At 40.5% G+C, this 17,126-nt stretch overlaps 1 protein-coding gene across 3 annotated transcripts in view; it reads left to right on the top strand.

Annotated features, from left to right (window-relative positions):
• Window positions 1-2,396: 2,396 nt before the first annotated feature.
• Window positions 2,397-17,126, top strand: part of ZNF326 (zinc finger protein 326) — a 38,253-nt gene continuing 23,523 nt past the window's right edge. The window contains exons 1-5 of one of the 3 annotated variants that reach the window (XM_055340194.1): window positions 2,397-2,544; window positions 4,873-4,917; window positions 12,292-12,327; window positions 12,423-12,534; window positions 14,650-15,055. In XM_055340194.1, the coding sequence (XP_055196169.1) occupies window positions 2,529-2,544; window positions 4,873-4,917; window positions 12,292-12,327; window positions 12,423-12,534; window positions 14,650-15,055 (615 nt within the window). In that variant the 5' untranslated portion in view covers window positions 2,397-2,528. Of the gene's footprint in view, window positions 2,545-4,872; window positions 4,918-12,291; window positions 12,382-12,422; window positions 12,535-14,649; window positions 15,056-17,126 lie in introns of those variants that run through there. The other 2 variants (XM_055340195.1, XM_055340196.1) reach the window with 2 other exon arrangements.

The following is a 17,126-nucleotide window of genomic DNA, read 5'->3' on the forward strand; positions in this document are numbered from 1 at the left end:
GAAGGTATCTGTGTCTTCTGGCTCTCCATGAGTTTGTGCTGAGGCCAGATTTCTTCTGGAGTTAGGAGTTCTATGACTGGTAGTCTTCTCTCTCAGGAAAGAAAGGAGAGAGAGTGAGTGTGTGTGTATGGTTGTGTGTGTGTATGGTTGTGTGTGTGCATGTGCATGCACACACATGCACATTAACACAAAAATACAAATAGTGACCTAATTATTTATTTCCTTATACTCACAACAAGCCCTAAATACCACAGGTTACAAACCATTCCTTTGCCACGATACCAAGAAGAAAAAGTAGTTAAAAACATCAAGAGAGCTCAGTTAGACTTGATAAACATATGGGCTCAGTGCTTAGGATGTACTAAGATGGCTTGGTCCTTATATCAAAGGGCTTTTAATGTGGGTAGACATAAAGCCAGAGTATTTCATGCAAGGGAGATGGTGCGATAACAGAGGTTAGCTCAGGGCCTTGCTACTCCAAGTATGGTTTGACCACCAGCAGCAGCAGCTCCTGGAAACACGTGAGAAATGCAGACTCTCTGGCTCCAGTCCAGACTGACTGAATGTGAATCTGAGTTTTAATGAGATTGCTGGGTGAATCATACGCACATTAATATTTGAGAAGTACTGGCCTAGGGTGCAGGGATGGGATGTGGGAACATTTCTTATAGGAAGAACTACGTTTTGAGAATGAGTAGGGTTAAGTGGGTGGTATAATAAGCAGAGAGAAAAGTGTAAGTAAAAGTTTAGTGGCATGAAAAAGCCTAGGGATGTTTTGCGAAGTGACTTAAAATTGCTCCCCAGAAGGAAGAGAGTATGAGAGAGGAGGAGGGAGAAATGTAGGAAGATGGCTGGTCAGGCAGTGGCCAGATCCTGCTGCAGGTGCTCTAGGTTGTAGAGCTTGGCCTTGACCTAATCCATAATAGAGATGTTTGAGGACATGTGCAGATTGGTGTTCAGAGCACTGCAGCCCTGAGAACCCTGAGAGGGTCAAGGCCAGAGGGCAGGGAAATTATTTAGGAAGCTACGGCAATAGTTTGGGAGAAAGAGAATGAGAGTAGTACTGGCACTGCAGGTGGTGCAGTAGGAATGGAGAGAAGGGAACAAGTTGAAGAAATTTTAAGAAGTAATAAGCAGATGAAGCACTTCATCTGGACTGGGGAGGCAGGACCAGGGAGGCCTGTGTCTCAACTAGATGAATTGTTCAGGCTTCCGGCTAGGATTAGTGGGTGGTTGCTTATGACACCACTAACAGAGATGAAAGAATAAAGGAGGATAAGCAGGTTTGAGGAGGGGAATTATGAGTTCGGTTTTCAACATGTTCAGCTCAGGTGAATAGAGAACATGTATAGGAGGAAAAAAGAAAGAAGAAAACAAGGGCGGAGAACTGGGTGAATCAATCAGTGAGGAGGAGGAGGAGGAGGAAGAAACAATGCCCTGTCGAGATTTGGGGCTCCAGTAATACACAGAGTGTATCCCGGGATTTTTCCTCCAGTCCTATTTCCAACAGGCTGCCTTCTTGGAACTTGGTTCCAGCAGCTGATCAGACCCCAAAGAAGAGAAGAAGGTTTTGATTCATGGTTTCCCATCCTGTGATCAACTCATTGTTGACATTATTTGCTCTACTAAAAAAAAAAAAAAAAATTAACCTAGAGTTAAGCTGCTCCAGGGTCACAGTGAACAAACAGTTGTCTTTTTCCATGTTGCCCCGAGGGTGGGTAATTCTGCCCACTTCCCCACCACTATTTCCAAAGTGACAACAGCGCCAAGCCGGGAGGCGCTGGTGTCTGCGCGTGGTCGTTCTCCAAGTTCTGGATGACTTCTGCCCCAAATCTTCCCAGTCTTTGAGCTCTCACAGCAGTTTTACTTGGCGCCCTAAAATGCAGAAATTGCTAATAGCTTGTCTTGGATCGTTCCCATGATCATTTCCCATTCGGCCATCTGTTCTCCTGGGCTCACGCAGTTGCGAGGAGCGTCCGGGGCTCCCGCGTCTCCGCGGCCGAAGTCCGTAGCTGCTTGACCCTCTTCTGAACAGTCATCACCAAGCCAATAAAGAGCGAAAGGTCGGCACGTGGTTTAGCAGTTCGGGCAGGAGGAAGGTGTTCCGACCCGATCCTTTCGCTCTTGCCAGGATCAAACATGGCGGGCCGCGGCCAGAATTTCCGCAACTGCCAGGTCGCGGTCCCCGTGACCCCGGTCGCTCCTCGGCGCTCCTGTCCCCGCCTCCCTCCCCCCCCCGTCGGCGGCTCGGGGAGGGTCCGCACCCGCGAGCGCCACAGCGGCCGAGCCGCTTCCCGCCCCCCGACGGCCCGCCCCCCCGCCCGCGCCAGCCAATCGCGGGCCGCGCTGCGGCGGCTGGCAGCGCCGGCCGGCCCCGCCCCCAGCCTCTCTGTGGCCTGCGGCTGCCGGGCCGGTAGCGCCGCTCTCGGTCGCGCGGACTGGTGGTGTGGAGCCGCGGGTCGCGGGTGCTCGCCGCCGGCCACAGCTCAGCCCAGCGCCGCCGAGCCCGTGAGCCCCGAGCCTCCGCCATGGACTTCGAGGACGGTAAGCAGAGCCTGTGGCTGGTCGCCGCGGCGGGCGGGAGGCGGGCGGGCGGGAGGCGGGGTGGCCGCCCCGGGGGTCTGTTTACGGTCTCAAGATGGCCGTGTGGGCTTTGTTCTGCGGGCCCGGAGGCCGCCCGCCCGCCCGCCCGCCCGCCCGCCTCCCGCCCGCCGCGGGCCCAGGCCCGGAATCGGCCTGTGCGGGGACCCGCGGGCCCTGTCGCGCCTGCCCGGCGCCCGCGGCCGCCGAGGACCCGGGAGCTCCGGGCCGGCCTCGCCGCGGGGAAGGGCGCGCCCGGGGCGCCACGGGCCTCGGGCCCCGGGCCCCGGACCCCGGACTCGCGCTCCGGACCCGCCCCGGCCGCGGCGCCTGCAGCTCGCCGGGGTCGCGCCGAGGGCCGAGCGAGGCCTCCGCCGCCCGGCCTCCCGCGGTCTGGCCCCCGCAGGGCGGCGACCCGGCCCGTCCGTTTCCGTAAATCCTCGCCCGGGGTGGAACTGGCCGAGGCTCGCTCCCAGCCCTGTCCGCTCGTCTCCGCTTCCGGCGAGGTTAAAGGGCGTCGGTGAGCGACAGGGCTGGGCGGCCGTCTGTGGAGAGCGGAGCCCGGGGGTCCTGGGCGCCGCGGCGGCTTCCCTCGGGACTGCGTGGGCAGGGCCGCAGGCGGCCGGGGCCGGGGCCGGGGCCGGGGTCGGGGTCGGGGCCGGGACCCGCGCCGCCTGCCCTTCGGGTTCCGTGACGGCGTGGGACCAGCCGTTTAAACCCGCTGGTTTTCTCAGCGGTTCCTTTCAGCGTGTCTCTCACGCCAGTTCTTGAAACCATGATCTCGGGCTCACAACGGAGAATGGATTTTGGGCCTCCCCTTTGCCTTCCTACCTCGCCTAACTTTTATGGGAATTGGTGTCAAGATAAAACATGCGCGTCCCCAGGGACAGGATCAGGGAGAGGGCACGGGAGGGTTTGCACCGTGAAGCCCGGCCTCACCCTGAGCGACCAGCCGTTTCTGAGGCAACAGATTGACGGGCCGGTTGTGAGTCCCAAACCCGACCCGAACCCTGTTTTACTTAACCCTCGTTATCTAGTGTGATCTCAGCCTGTGAGTCTGACCACATGGTCTTTGGACCTGTGATTGGGTTTCATGCCACAAAGAGTTAAAGCTCTACCAGCCCTAAGCGTAGGAAGGACCCGCTACTGGCGTGATAACCCTTCTGTGGATCCTTGAAAACCATTTCAGAATAGGAGGGTCAGCGCCGAGGAGGAGCACCCTCCGGTATTTTTTGTTTGTTTTGGTTGAACTTTGACTCCTTTTGCTATAAATACCTTAAAACCATGAATTCAAAGTGCCCAAGCGGAGAATGAAACTTTAAGAACGTATTACTGTGTTTTCGTGCTAAAGTCGGTTGACAGTACCAACACCCAAGGCACCGGACAGGCTCCCGAGGTGGGGGGAGGGAACAATGGGAGTGGCCCCCCTCCCCCCGCCCCTCCCCAGGGAATCCATTTTCTGTAGAGAATTGAAAAACAAAAATGAAACTTGGTTTGTTTGCTTTCTATCGTCCCCATGAGCCTAAAATTCCAGACAATGTCAGTAATAAAAATTATAAACAGTGTCTGTGAGAGAATACTCCCCCCCTCTCTCTTGCTTCCTCTTCATCTTTACTGCTATATTTGGGAGTGGAATTTGACTAAAAATATATCTGAGTCTGATCCTGCCTAGTGTACCTGGATTCTGTGAGCACTGTACTCACTTCCTGCCCTTTATCAATTTATTAGTAACATTAATTAAGGGATTTAACAATTGCCAAGTCAGTTTTGACGGGAATTGCCAATATGGATTTTGGTGATGGCACATCCTGGGTAGATACAGCACAGGCACACATATACGCATGTGCATATGCAGTCTCAAATAAGATCTTGAAAACTTTAGAGAGCAAATAGGTACGAGAACTGTATTAACTCTGAAAAAATTATGTGCTTCATAGAGTCAGTTCTCAGCCCGTTTTGCAATTTTTGGTACATAATCTATCAACATTCTCTTTGTTACCCTGAATAAATCAATATTGGATTCCTCTTGGTAGTTATTATATATCAGGTGTTATAAGCTAATTTTTACATTATCATAATTTGGATGATAAACCTGCGTCTTGGGGAGATAATGAAGAGAAAGAGATCTGTGTTTTCCCATGTGAAATATTTGTATTTATTTATATCCCATTTTTGCAGGTAACTGAGTTAATAGCATTTTAAAAATTGTGTTTGATTTGAATAGATGAGTATGTAATTTCAGGCTTTTGCTAATAATGTACTAATTTCTTTCTGTTAAATGTGTCTTCATAGATTACACACACTCTGCTTGCAGAAATACTTATCAGGGCTTTAATGGTGAGTATCCTCTTTCGTTTGCTCTTAAGTATATTAAGGGAATGCATTTCAGTTCTTCTCTACATGCCCATAATGTAAAAAGCCAGTTCTCCCTTGTTTCAATCATTGTGTTGCATCTTGATGTATTACCACTCAGTGTTCACATTGTCATATTATGTATTTGAACCAGGCATCTGGAATCAGAAAAAGTTAGGGCTATTCAGATTAGTTTGACTCTTTGTTTTATTTGAATTGAATTATGATTCATTTAATTTATTCTAGGGCTTGACTACCTTCTGAGTGATGAGTTACAAGAAACTAGCTGAGTTATTTTTGCTGAACAAGAGGCTTTGAATAATGTAGATTAAGTGGATTATTGGCTTGGTTTTCTGTTCCGTCTAATGTAATGCATTTTGACCTTGTTTTTGAGATCATTTGCTTTAATGTGTTGAAATGTGTTAGTATATAAAGAGCTGTCTAGAGGAACACATAAAGAAGCTTGAATATTTATTGATTTACGCGTGACTTTAGAGTTGTGACTACCGAGGTAGATAAAATCATAAGAGGCATGCAGAATACAATTGGCTGTTATTTTGACAGTTTTTGAAGTTAAGGCTCTGCCAGACAGGATGATAACATAAAAAAATATGTGGAACAATTCAGTGAGGTTAAAAAAAGACCCCAGAGTGGAAGTAGATATCCTAAATGCCAGGGAAATGGAAAATTCAACTGTTGTACGGAATATATTTACAAAATAAAACTGAATCAAATATACTACTAAATAAAGCTAGCTGTGCTTTCATTATAAAAATGATTACAATCCAGTTAATTTCTTTGTATCATCTCTAAGAATTTAGAGAAACTTTGTACTTGATATGAGCTAAAAAGGCTCAACATATAGGAAGCAGTCGGTATATATTGAATGCTGAAGAATAGTTTTTTTTTTTAAGCTTTTATTTTTAAGTAATCTCTACACCTAACCTGGGACTGGAACCTACAACCCCAAGATCAAGAGTTGCATGCTCTGCTGGCTGAGCCAGCCAGGTTCCCTGAACCATTTTCTTGTTTGTTTTTTTTTAAAGATTGTATTTATTCATTTGAGAGATAGCACAAGTTTTGGGGGAGCGGCAAAGGGAGAGGGAGAAGCAGACTCCCCACTTAATCCAAGAGCCGGATGCTAAGCCAGGAGCTGGATGTGGGGCTTCATCTCATGACCCAGAGATCACACCACCAGCTGAAGGCAGACACTTAACCACCTGAGCCACTCAGGTGCCAAGGATACAGTTTTGAACAGGAGAGTGACATAATAAAATTACCAGAGGAAGCTTGATTTGTATCCACACTTAGGTAGATTAAAAACTGGAAAGTTAGGAGTGCCTGGCTGGCTCAGTTGATAGAGCATGTGACTCTCGCTTCTTAGGGTTGTAACTTCAAGCCCCACATTTGGTATAGAGATTATTTAAAAATAAAATTAAATAAACAACACAAAACTGGAAAATTAGCTAAAAAAGCCACTTCAGAAATTTAGGTATTAGGATTTTAAAGACCCAAAACTTGGGAAATGAAAACAGTAATTCTTTTTTTTTTTTTAAGATTTTGTCTATTAACTTGAGAGAGAAAGAGTGATAGAGAAAGCACAAGTAGGGGAGAGCAGAAGGAGAGGGAAGAAGCAGGCTCTCCACAGAGCAGGGAGCAGGCTTGATCCCAGGACCCTGGAATCATGACTTGAGCCAAAGGCAGACACTTAACCAACTGAGTCACCCAGGTGCCCCATAAGATTTACTTTTAGCAGTTTCAAATATACAGTATGGTATTACCATCAGTAGTCATCATGGTATACATTATATCCCCATGACTTACTTTTTTATGACTGGATGTTTGTATCTCTTGATTCCCTTTGCCCGCTTCTATCCTCCGCTCTAGTAACTACCAATCTGTTCTCTGTATCAATGAGCTTGGTTTTGTTTTGTTTTGTTTAGATTGCACATGAAATCATACAATATTTGTCTTTCTTTGTAATCTGCTTTACTTAGCATGATGCCCTCAAAGTCCATCAATGTTGTTGCAAATGGCAGGATTCCATTTGTTTTTATGGCTAAGTCCTATTCCATTGTATATGTATACCCCATCTTCTTTATCCATTCATCCTTCACTGGGCACTTAGGTTGTTTCCATATCTTAGGTATTGTAAATAAAACTGTAGTGAACATGGGGTACATACACCTTTTGGGATTAATGTTTTACTAATGTTACCACTTTCATTTTTTCCTCTTAATTTAAATTCCAACACTGAGATTGTTAGATTCCCCTAGAGAGCTTTTTCAGAATGTTTCTCATACTCTGGTCCTCTTGAATCTTAATTTTTAGACAAGTGGTCTTTGGTTGTTCATGTTATGAAAAACTACTCTGAATGATTTTGGAATGCACTGTTGGTTAAAGAGCATTATTGACAATACTTTGAGGTCTAGGTTATCTACATTTTATAAATGAGGATTTTAATTTCAGAGATATAATTTGACTTCATTTAACAAATATTTCTTGAGTGAATACTATATATCAGATACTATTCTAGGAGCTGGCAATATAGCAATGAATAAATATTCTTGCCTCTGTAGAGAGTGTACAGTCTAGTGGGATGAAATATAAGGTAAACAAAATAAAGTAACATATCGTCTGTTAGATGGTAATAATTGCTTAGGGGAAAAATGGAGGAGAGAGGTGGTGGTGGTGGTAGGTGTGGGTTGGGGAAAGACTTATTAAGAAGATGTAGAAAGTAAAAGATGTGTAGTTACCAATTGAAGCCACACTATAATTCATTGTTAGCATTGTATTTTCCCGTGACTAAGATGAAGTAAAAGGTACTGGAAAGCATATCAAGTTCCAGATTTCCTCCACACCATTTCTCGGAAGAAAGTTGTGTTTCTAGCGTTTCCATGTTTCCTTCCTGCTTCATAGTAACTCTTTTTATATAAATAGCAGACAAAAAAGGGAGAGTATTCCAGATAGAGGGAAAGCAGAAATAAAGGTAGGGCTGAGTACATTGTGCCTCAGAGAGACTTAAGAATGTTTTGTTTTGGGCAGCCTGGGTGGCTCAGTGATTTAGCGCTGCCTTCAGCCCAGGTCGTGATCCTGGAGACCTGGGATCAAGTCCCGCATCGGGCTCCCTGCATGGAGCCTGCTTCTCCCTCTGCCTGTGTCTCTGCCTCTCTCTCTCTCTCTCTCTCTCTCTCTCTGTGTCTCTCATGAATAAATAAATCTTAAAAAAAAAAAAAGAATGTTTTGTTTTGTTTTAAGTAGGCTCCGTGCCGAGCGTGGAGCCCAATATGGGGCTTGAACTCATGATCCTGAGATCAAGACCTGGATACTTAACAAATTGAGCCACCCAGGAGCCCCTAGACTTAAGAAGAATGTTTTGACTAGAGCAGGTGATATTTGCTGAATAGTCTTAAGACTAGGTTAGAGTGGTGAGTTGTAGCCTGAGGCATTGAAAATTAAAGGTAATTTGTTTATATCTGAGAGATGATAGAAAATAAAGACCTGAAAGAGTGGAGGGATTGAGATGCGCAGATACAGAGGAAGAACATTCCGGGCAGATGGAGCAGCAGGTGCCAAAATGGCTGCATACTTACTGTATTCTAGGAACAGCAAGGGGCCTGGTATACCTGGAATGGAGTGATAAGGGGGGGAATAGTAGATGATGAAGTTAAGAAGTGGATTATATAGGGCAGGATTTCTCAACCTCAGCAGTATTGACATTTTGGACTAGATAATTCTCTGTTGTGGGGAATGTCTTATGCATTGTAGACTGTTTAGCTGGATCCTTGGCCTTTGCACTTGATGTAAGCAGCACTTGCCCTTTGGTTGTGACAACCAAAAGTGCTTTCAGATGTGGTCAGATGTCCCCAGTAGAGCAAAATTTTCCTTGTTCAGTACAATGCTTTGGCTTTTACTTTGAAAAAGATTGGAGCAAGTAAGAAGTTACTGAGTGTTGAACATGATTTAAACTTTAACAGAATTATTCTGGCTGTTTTCTTAGAATAAACAGCGGGGATCCCTGGGTGGCGCAGTGGTTTGGCGCCTGCCTTTGGCCCAGGGCGCGATCCTGGAGACTCAGGATCGAATCCCACGTCAGGCTCCCGGTGCATGGAGCCTGCTTCTCCCTCTGCCTGTGTCTCTGCCTCTCTCTCTCTCTGTGACTATCATAAAAAAAAAAAAAAAAAAGAATAAACAGCGGGTTAAAGTGGAAGCAGGAAAGCCAGTTAGGAGGCTATTGCTGTAATGTGGGTGAGAGATGCTGGTGGCATGTAGCAGGATGCTGGTAGCGTGGAAATGGTGAAAAGTGGTCCCATTCAAGACCTAGTGTCACATAACTCGTTAATTATTTTGATCCTGAGTCAGTTGTTTTTCTTATTATAGTCCTCACTTCCTTCCTTAAGATTTAGTTGTAACTGAGTTTTAACATTTGTTGAGCTTATTTGTATGATTAGAGTGATCAAAACATAGAATAGATTTGTCTTAAAATATTAGGTCAGTTTTATTTTTGAGTGAATTACTTTCACTTAATAGTAAAGATACAATGTTATATTCTTACAGTTTTATTTTTATTTTTAGAGATTTTATTTATTTACTAGAGAGAGAGGCAGAGATTCAGGCAGAGGGAGAAGCAGGCTCCATGCAGGGAGCCTGACTTCAGACTTGATCCCGGGTTTCCAGGCCACACCCTGGGCTGAAGGCAGCGCTAAACCACTGAGCACCCTGGTTGCCCTACAGTTTGTTTGTTTATTTATTTATTTATTTATTTATTTATTTAAAAAATTTTTTTTTAAAATTTTTTATTTACTTAGGATAGTCACAGAGAGAGAGAGAGAGAGAGAGAGAGGCAGAGACACAGGCAGAGGGAGAAGCAGGCTCCATGCACCGGGAGCCTGACGTGGGATTCGATCCCGGGTCTCCAGGATCGCGCCCTGGGCCAAAGGCAGGCGCCAAACCTCTGCGCCACCCAGGGATCCCTTTTAAATTTTTTTTTTTTTAATTTTTTATTTACTTAGGATCAGTTTTATTTTTTAAAGTGATTTTTAAGTTCTTTTGGTGACCTGGAAGAATATTGTTTATATATAAGCGGTCATTTTACAGAATCTATATTCCTCTAATCACACTTTATAAAGTATAAAGACTTTCCCTTTTTTTCTTTTTAGTTAACTGAATAGTAACAGTACTGTGAACAATAAGCCAAAGTCATTGCTAGGTAAAGGCAGTTCTCCTAATTTTTGTGTACTCCACAGTGTTCAATAAATATTAGTAATTTATGACTCCATAGTGAAATAAAAATAAACTGACTAAAAAAGAAAATGATTTAGTATCCAAAGGCAACTTCTACGAGCTCAAAGTTGAAACTAGCAGAAATAACAAAATACAAGACTTTTTGCTTTGTGTACCTAACTGAACCTAACTCTTAAGATTATTATTATTTTTTATTTTTAAAAAAGATTCTATTTATTTATTGAGAGAGAGAGCACACATGAAGGAAGGGGAGAGGCAGAGGGAGAGGAAAACTGAATCCCAGGCAGACTCTGTGCTGAGTGCAGAGCCCAAGGTGAGGTTCAATATCGTGAACCCAAGATCATGATTTGAGGTGAAAGCAATTTGGATGCTTAACTGACTGAGCCACCTGAGGCACTCCTTAAGATTATTTTTAATAAGCTAAGAAGAAGGCTTTTTATTTTGAAAATTTTATTTCAATTTCAAAATTGCCCTCTGAGATAACATAGGTTAGCAACTCTAAAGATAAATAATTGCCTGTTTTGTTAGTCTAGAACTGTGAACATGGTACACTAGCCACATGTGACTGTTGAGCACTCGCAGTGGGGATGATTAGAACTGAGATGTGCTGTAAAATGTAAATTATACATCCCATATGAAGTCTTAGTTTGAAAAATACAAGATAAAAGAGCTCGTTGATACTTTTTGTATATTGATAAACTTTTTGTGCTCTCATGCATATTGGTACATACAAGCATTACAAAATTCTAAATTTTACTTGAAAGTTCAAATTTTATCGTTGGCAGCAAAAGTACTGTTACTTTTGGCAGTGTATCATAAGCACTATATAAGAGCAACAGACGTATAGATATTTAGAAAAAAGAGATGATACTCAACTGAGACAGTATCATTGAAAGGGTTAGTATTTGAAATGGACTTTTAAAAGATGAGAATATTTCAGGGAGCAAATATTGGAAGTATTAGAGGAAAGTGTTTCCCATAGAAGCAACAGCTTTAAAGCTAGAGGGGTGGATATTTATTGATCTTCGGGAAAATCATTTCATCCCTTTGGATTTTAGCTCCTAATCTATAAAATTAGAAGATTAAATTGAATTTTATCCTTTAGGTTGCTTCCAGCTTTGAAGTTGCAAGATTCTGAGTCATATTTTTGTGAAGTTGTTACTGTTGTCTTTATTATTGTCATTGTTGTTAGGACCAAAAATATTTAAGTGATTGTAATTTAGTGTTTAAAAAATATAAAGGTATTTGCTCTCTATATACTATTGTATTTATTAGTGCATAAAATTTGGGGAGGGTGGTAATGAAGGATTTTGAAGAGTTTTATAGGACACATTCTAAATGATTTAAAATTTTTTTCATTTTTATAATTGTAAATTCATTTTATTACTTTTGTTGTATTTTTCATGTTAGAGGTTGGAATGTAGGTGGAATTGCAGTTTAATAAAATATACTCAGTACCCTTAATGTACTAGAATTTTTTGAGTATTTTACATTGCTAGAGTTCACATTCATTCCTTTTATTCTTAGTATTTGAGGATTTAAATGTTTGTTGAGTCATTATTACTTAAAGGCATAGTACCGTAGATTGGCCCCCTACTCCATGATTTTACTTTTTAAAAATGTCTGTTTCAGTTAATCTATGAACAAATTGAAATTAGGCTAGTTGAAAATGTGGCTGCCTCTGGGTTTTTGACATTTTGAGAGCAGTTAGATGCAAAAACTAAAAACAAAAATTGTTCTTTTTGACAATAGTCAATGCTGACTTATCTTGAGAATTGGAATTATTTATTATTGATTACATACTATGTAATTCTAATGTAGAACCTTTAAGTAGTACTTTGTCAAATAAATATTGGTTAAATTGAAAATAATTCTGACATAGAACTTTTTTAAGTTGATAATGTTTTTTTGGGCAATTAAATTTTCTTAGCAAATCTATTTTTTCAGTAGCTTATTCTCTGTGAATTTTTTCCTTCCATGTTTAGTATGAGTTTATCTTAAATGTTAATGATGAATTAGTATCTCAGACAATTGGTGTGAGTATCTTGTGTTTTATGAAAAATTCCCAAGGAGAATGTATATCTTACTGACCTTTTGTTATTGACTCTGTTGTAGGAATGGATCGTGATTATGGCCCCGGATCATATGGAGGTCTGACATTCAAGGATATTTATCTAAAAATTCTTCTTTTGGGTGCCAGTAAAGGTGAGCAACATTTAATTTTTTTCTTTTTAAACTCTTTATAGGGATGGACCGTGACTATGGCCATGGATCCTATGGGGGTCAAAGATCCATGGACTCCTACCTAAACCAGTCATATGGCATGGACAATCACAGTGGTGGTGGTGGGGGTAGCAGGTAAATTGCTTAATCACTTGGCCAAATAATTAGATAACTATAATATTCTGGATATTTTAATTTAAGTATTCCTTAGGCATGTTATGATACTTGAATTTCACTATTGGTATTGAATAATCACCTTAAGTGTATAAAGGTGTTAATTAATGGTTATAAAAATTATCTCAGGGTCACTGGCAGACATTTTAGGAAAACTGCAAGTAGCTATTTTCATATTAATATAGAGTAAGATTTTCGGTCTTCAGTAGTGAACCTTTTATTTTACTTATTTTTAATTCCTTATCATTCAGAATGTTCTGAACAAATGATAAAAAATGTTACTGGAAATATTCTTTGTCAAGTTTTTTTCTTTATGAGCTTTAAAAGTATCTTTTTTAGTTGAGGGTGTTCTGTAAAGCAGCAAAGCAGGTTTTGACTGGAATGGGTTTAAATGAACCAGTCTAGCAACATTCAGTTTCTGAGAAACATTTAAGATAGTTATTCTTTTAATTTCAGAGTAAGTTGTAGTAAGAGCTTATTGTAATTATAAAACATTCTTTAAATTCATGTCTAGGTTATTTATTGGCAGATACTCCTTATGCCAAAAACACTGTGCTCTAGCTAGGAGCATTGTATCAAAGCTATGAATACTATACCTTCACTTATTTTAATGCACTAGAGTTTATATTGTTTTTATATTTTACTGTTGATACTGTGTAAAGCTCAACACTAGTTAAGTATAGACCTTAGGGTTAACTACATTTCAGGCAAAAGGGGTGTACCTTTTGAGGCACAGATATTTTTACTAAATATAACTAGTTAGGAAACACTTGAAACTAGCCTCCTTCTTCATAAGTTGAAGGAACCGGATTCCTTAAGGATGGACCAAAAGATGCTTTACATTCCTTCTTTCTGCTTCAAGTGTGCCATTATGGTTTATAGTAGAGGAAAATCAAGAAAATAAAAAGATACAACAATTTTGCTTATGTGATAGATGTTTTAAAAAAGAGTTGGGAGGAGAAATAATTTTTATATGGTTACCAGAATTCAGAAGTAAATAGTACATTCTATTTAGTGATTTGTAAATAATTGAAGTAATGTAACACATTTAAATGTTTAAATATATCCGTTATTGCCCTATTGCATTGTAAATGTGATGTGTATAAACTATGTAGATGTTATCATTTATCTCCTGTGTAATTGTGAGCCTTTTATAAAACTATGTTGTAAGATATCAAGCAACTTTTGTAATCCATGCTTTGGATTTGTGAGAAGATGATTTGTGTCTTCTGTTGACTCTATTAAAACCTTGAGGAGACTGTGTGCTCCCCTTTTTTAGAGTAGTTTTATGTGATAATTTCCTGCCAGGAAATAATTTTTTAAATTATTGAAGACATAAAATGTATTCTTTCTCATCTGCCTTGAAAATTTATATGCAGAGGGTATATGTTGGTGGTCTTTTACTTTATGTTCTATTTTATGTGCTTATTCTTCTAGATTTGTTAGATTTGCTAGTCTACAAGTGGAAAGTAACTCAGGATTGATTATTGGCCTTACCAAAAGTTGGGCAGGATATAAAATTTTCTTAACCAGAGATAATTCTCCAAATTTTGACTGCTATAGACACAATGAAGCAGTTTTGTGATATAGATTATTAGGGGTGCAAAAGGATCTCTTCTGTGTCACAAATAGCTTATATTGGTGTAGTCTTCAATTTGTGTCCCTATTGAAAGCCAAAATATTGTAAATATTTAATATTTTCCATTACTAGGGATGGATTCGAAGAAAGTTTTAGTAGTTTGTGAACTTTAGTAAATGACTTTTTCCAAGACTAGGGCTGGGCTTAAATACTGACAGACAAATCTTAATAAAATAGAAAAGCTGCTATAAAGCAGATTTTTAAGCTAAGGTTTACTTACCTCAATTCATATCTAAAAACTGACTCAGATAGCTTTCTATCTGGTCTCATGTTGAACTGCCCAGCCCTAATCAGGTGTGAATAAAAGTAGAACTGTGCAAACCAGTATGGTATAAATGAATTTTAGTTGATAAATGTCATCTGATAATTTGTCTTTTGAATTGTCTAACATTAGTAAGCTTACTTTTGTTTTTTCCCTCACTGTGCAACTTTTCCAGGTTTGGACCTTATGAGTCTTACGACTCCAGGTCTTCTCTGGGTGGGCGAGATCTGTACAGATCTGGCTATGGTTTTAATGAACCCGAACAAAGCCGCTTCGGAGGTAGTTATGGTGGTCGATTTGAGAGCTCCTACCGGAATAGCCTTGACTCTTTCGGAGGTAGAAACCAGGGCGGGTCTAGCTGGGAAGCACCTTACTCCCGTTCAAAATTGAGGCCTGGGTTTATGGAGGACAGAGGAAGAGAGAATTACTCTTCCTACAGCAGTTTTTCTTCACCCCATATGAAGCCTGCACCTGTAGGCTCTCGGGGGAGAGGAACGCCTGCTTATCCTGAAAGTACGTTTGGAAGCAGAAACTATGATGCTTTTGGAGGACCATCAACAGGCAGAGGCCGAGGCCGAGGAGTAAGTACAACAGAATCTTTTCAGATTCTTTTCACTAGTCACTCTTTTAAACCCTTTCAAGACCATGGTTTTCATCTAGAATAAACACTGTTCATCCCAGTGTATTTTAAAGCAAAAGCTGAATCATAAGCATAATTCTTAGGTTGCCTGTAAAAGTTTTTCCAGCACTTCAGAAAATAAGTGGCAGTGTAAGATGATTGTAAGTTTTGCCAAATCTCCCTTTATTAAAAAGGTGAGGATATTAGGTTTTGGTCTAAAAGGGGTTAAAAGGAGTTGCATTTTTCCTTGTAAACACTAGCAGTTTTGCTGGTGGGACAGTTCTTGGATTATTGTAAAAGGTAACTGAACCCTTTGGAGTTTTTGAGTAGGTTAAAGGTGCAATGTATGAAAAAATGTTTATACTTTGCTGCTATAACTCTAGCACATAGAATTTCTTCAGAGCTCCATATTTCACATTAAACACAAAGGACTAAAAGCTGGATAGATGAGGGTAGCTTAGCCATGTTTACATGGTGAAGAAGTTGATATGTTTAATAGGTTGTAGAATGATTTGTGGTCAGTATAATTACTAACTCACTCTCTTAATATATGTCCTGTTGCTGGGTGTTCTGTTTTCCCTTGTGTCATAAGATTTTAATATTGAGAAGTAAGTTCCTACCTGTACAAACATGTCTCTGGTTCCTTCCTAGGAAGTAATATTTTATAAATTATTGCTTACACAAGTAAATATACTAGTCTTCAAGTGTTTTATTTCAGGACATAGTATAAAGATAATGTCTTACGTTCTTAGGTAACTTGGTGGACATGAAATTTTACCTAGTTAAGTGTATGTAGATTGTGGAGTTTTGTAGTTTGGTCTATGAAGGATATTGTATTCTTGCTTTAATGTAAGAAATGTTGTTTTTTGGGTTTTTTTTTGTTTGTTTCTTTTTTTAAGTCAGTTACTCTTAATATTCTCTCTTGGCAGAGGAAAGAACTTCTGATAAAAAATATGTAGTAGGGCACACGTTTTTATTAGCCTTTGGTACATGAGTGTAGTTTGTCACTTCTATGTAGAAATTTTGCACGTATAACAGTTACCCTTTACTTATGTAAAATGCATTGCACCTTTAATGGATAATTAATGAAGATATTTCTAATGTGATTCTATAAATTATCTGGTAACACTAATCTATTCAAGTCTCCTAGGTTAGATAGGGATTCCTAAGTATAATACACAAATGTAAGCAACTGATATGTTGCTATTCCACCATAATTAGTGACTGTAGGTTAATTGAAAATTGTTGGGGTAATAGGCTTTGACTTTTGAAATTGAAAATCAATTCCAGTTTGAAAATTTTAAAAATGCATAACATTTTCCATGCTTTGTATTACTTTAGGCAAATGATTTTTTTCTTAATGAGACTTCAAACATTAATTTTGTTTTCACAATAGAAAAACAGGCATTCCTGTACTTTGTGTTCACCATTCAAGTGTGAATGGACTTTTCTTTCTTTCCTCCTGTTAATGAAGTAGATGAACCAACAGGACTTTCTTTTTTAATCTTCACTTGTACAATTCCCACTGGATCCTTCTCTTCAGATTACTCCTCAATCTTTATCTTCTAAAAGTAAGATTAGCAGAATAAATTTCTATGGACATGTGGCCTCTTGGTGTAGTGGATTTTGTTAATGACAGGGGAAGAGGAAGGGACACAAGAGTCGTTTGGTTGCATGACTCTTCGTCTGTAAACTTTCACTTCTTGGGCTTCTGGGTCAGAATATGTTTCTCTAGGTAAGAATGTGAATGGAACGTCAGATGTAATTCTTTATCTGAAGTGTGTCCTGGAAGTTGATGCATGGTTATGCTTTAACTCTCCTATTTCATACTAATGTTCCATCTCGCTTTCTCATTCCCTTTTTCAACAGGGAGAAATCCTAAGTGATTTCTGGATCTTTTTTACTTCAGACTTCAAATATGGTCTTCTTTATGCATCTTAGTATTAAGCCAGGTTTTAGTGAAATAAAGATGTCTTTTAAGGTCTTTTCATGGGAAAACATCAATTAGGAACTCTGAAGAGGAGTTGTCAGAG

Source organism: Nyctereutes procyonoides, unplaced genomic scaffold, assembly GCF_905146905.1.
Source record: "Nyctereutes procyonoides isolate TBG_1078 unplaced genomic scaffold, NYPRO_anot_genome, whole genome shotgun sequence".
In the NCBI taxonomy this organism is placed as follows: Eukaryota; Metazoa; Chordata; class Mammalia; order Carnivora; family Canidae; genus Nyctereutes; species Nyctereutes procyonoides.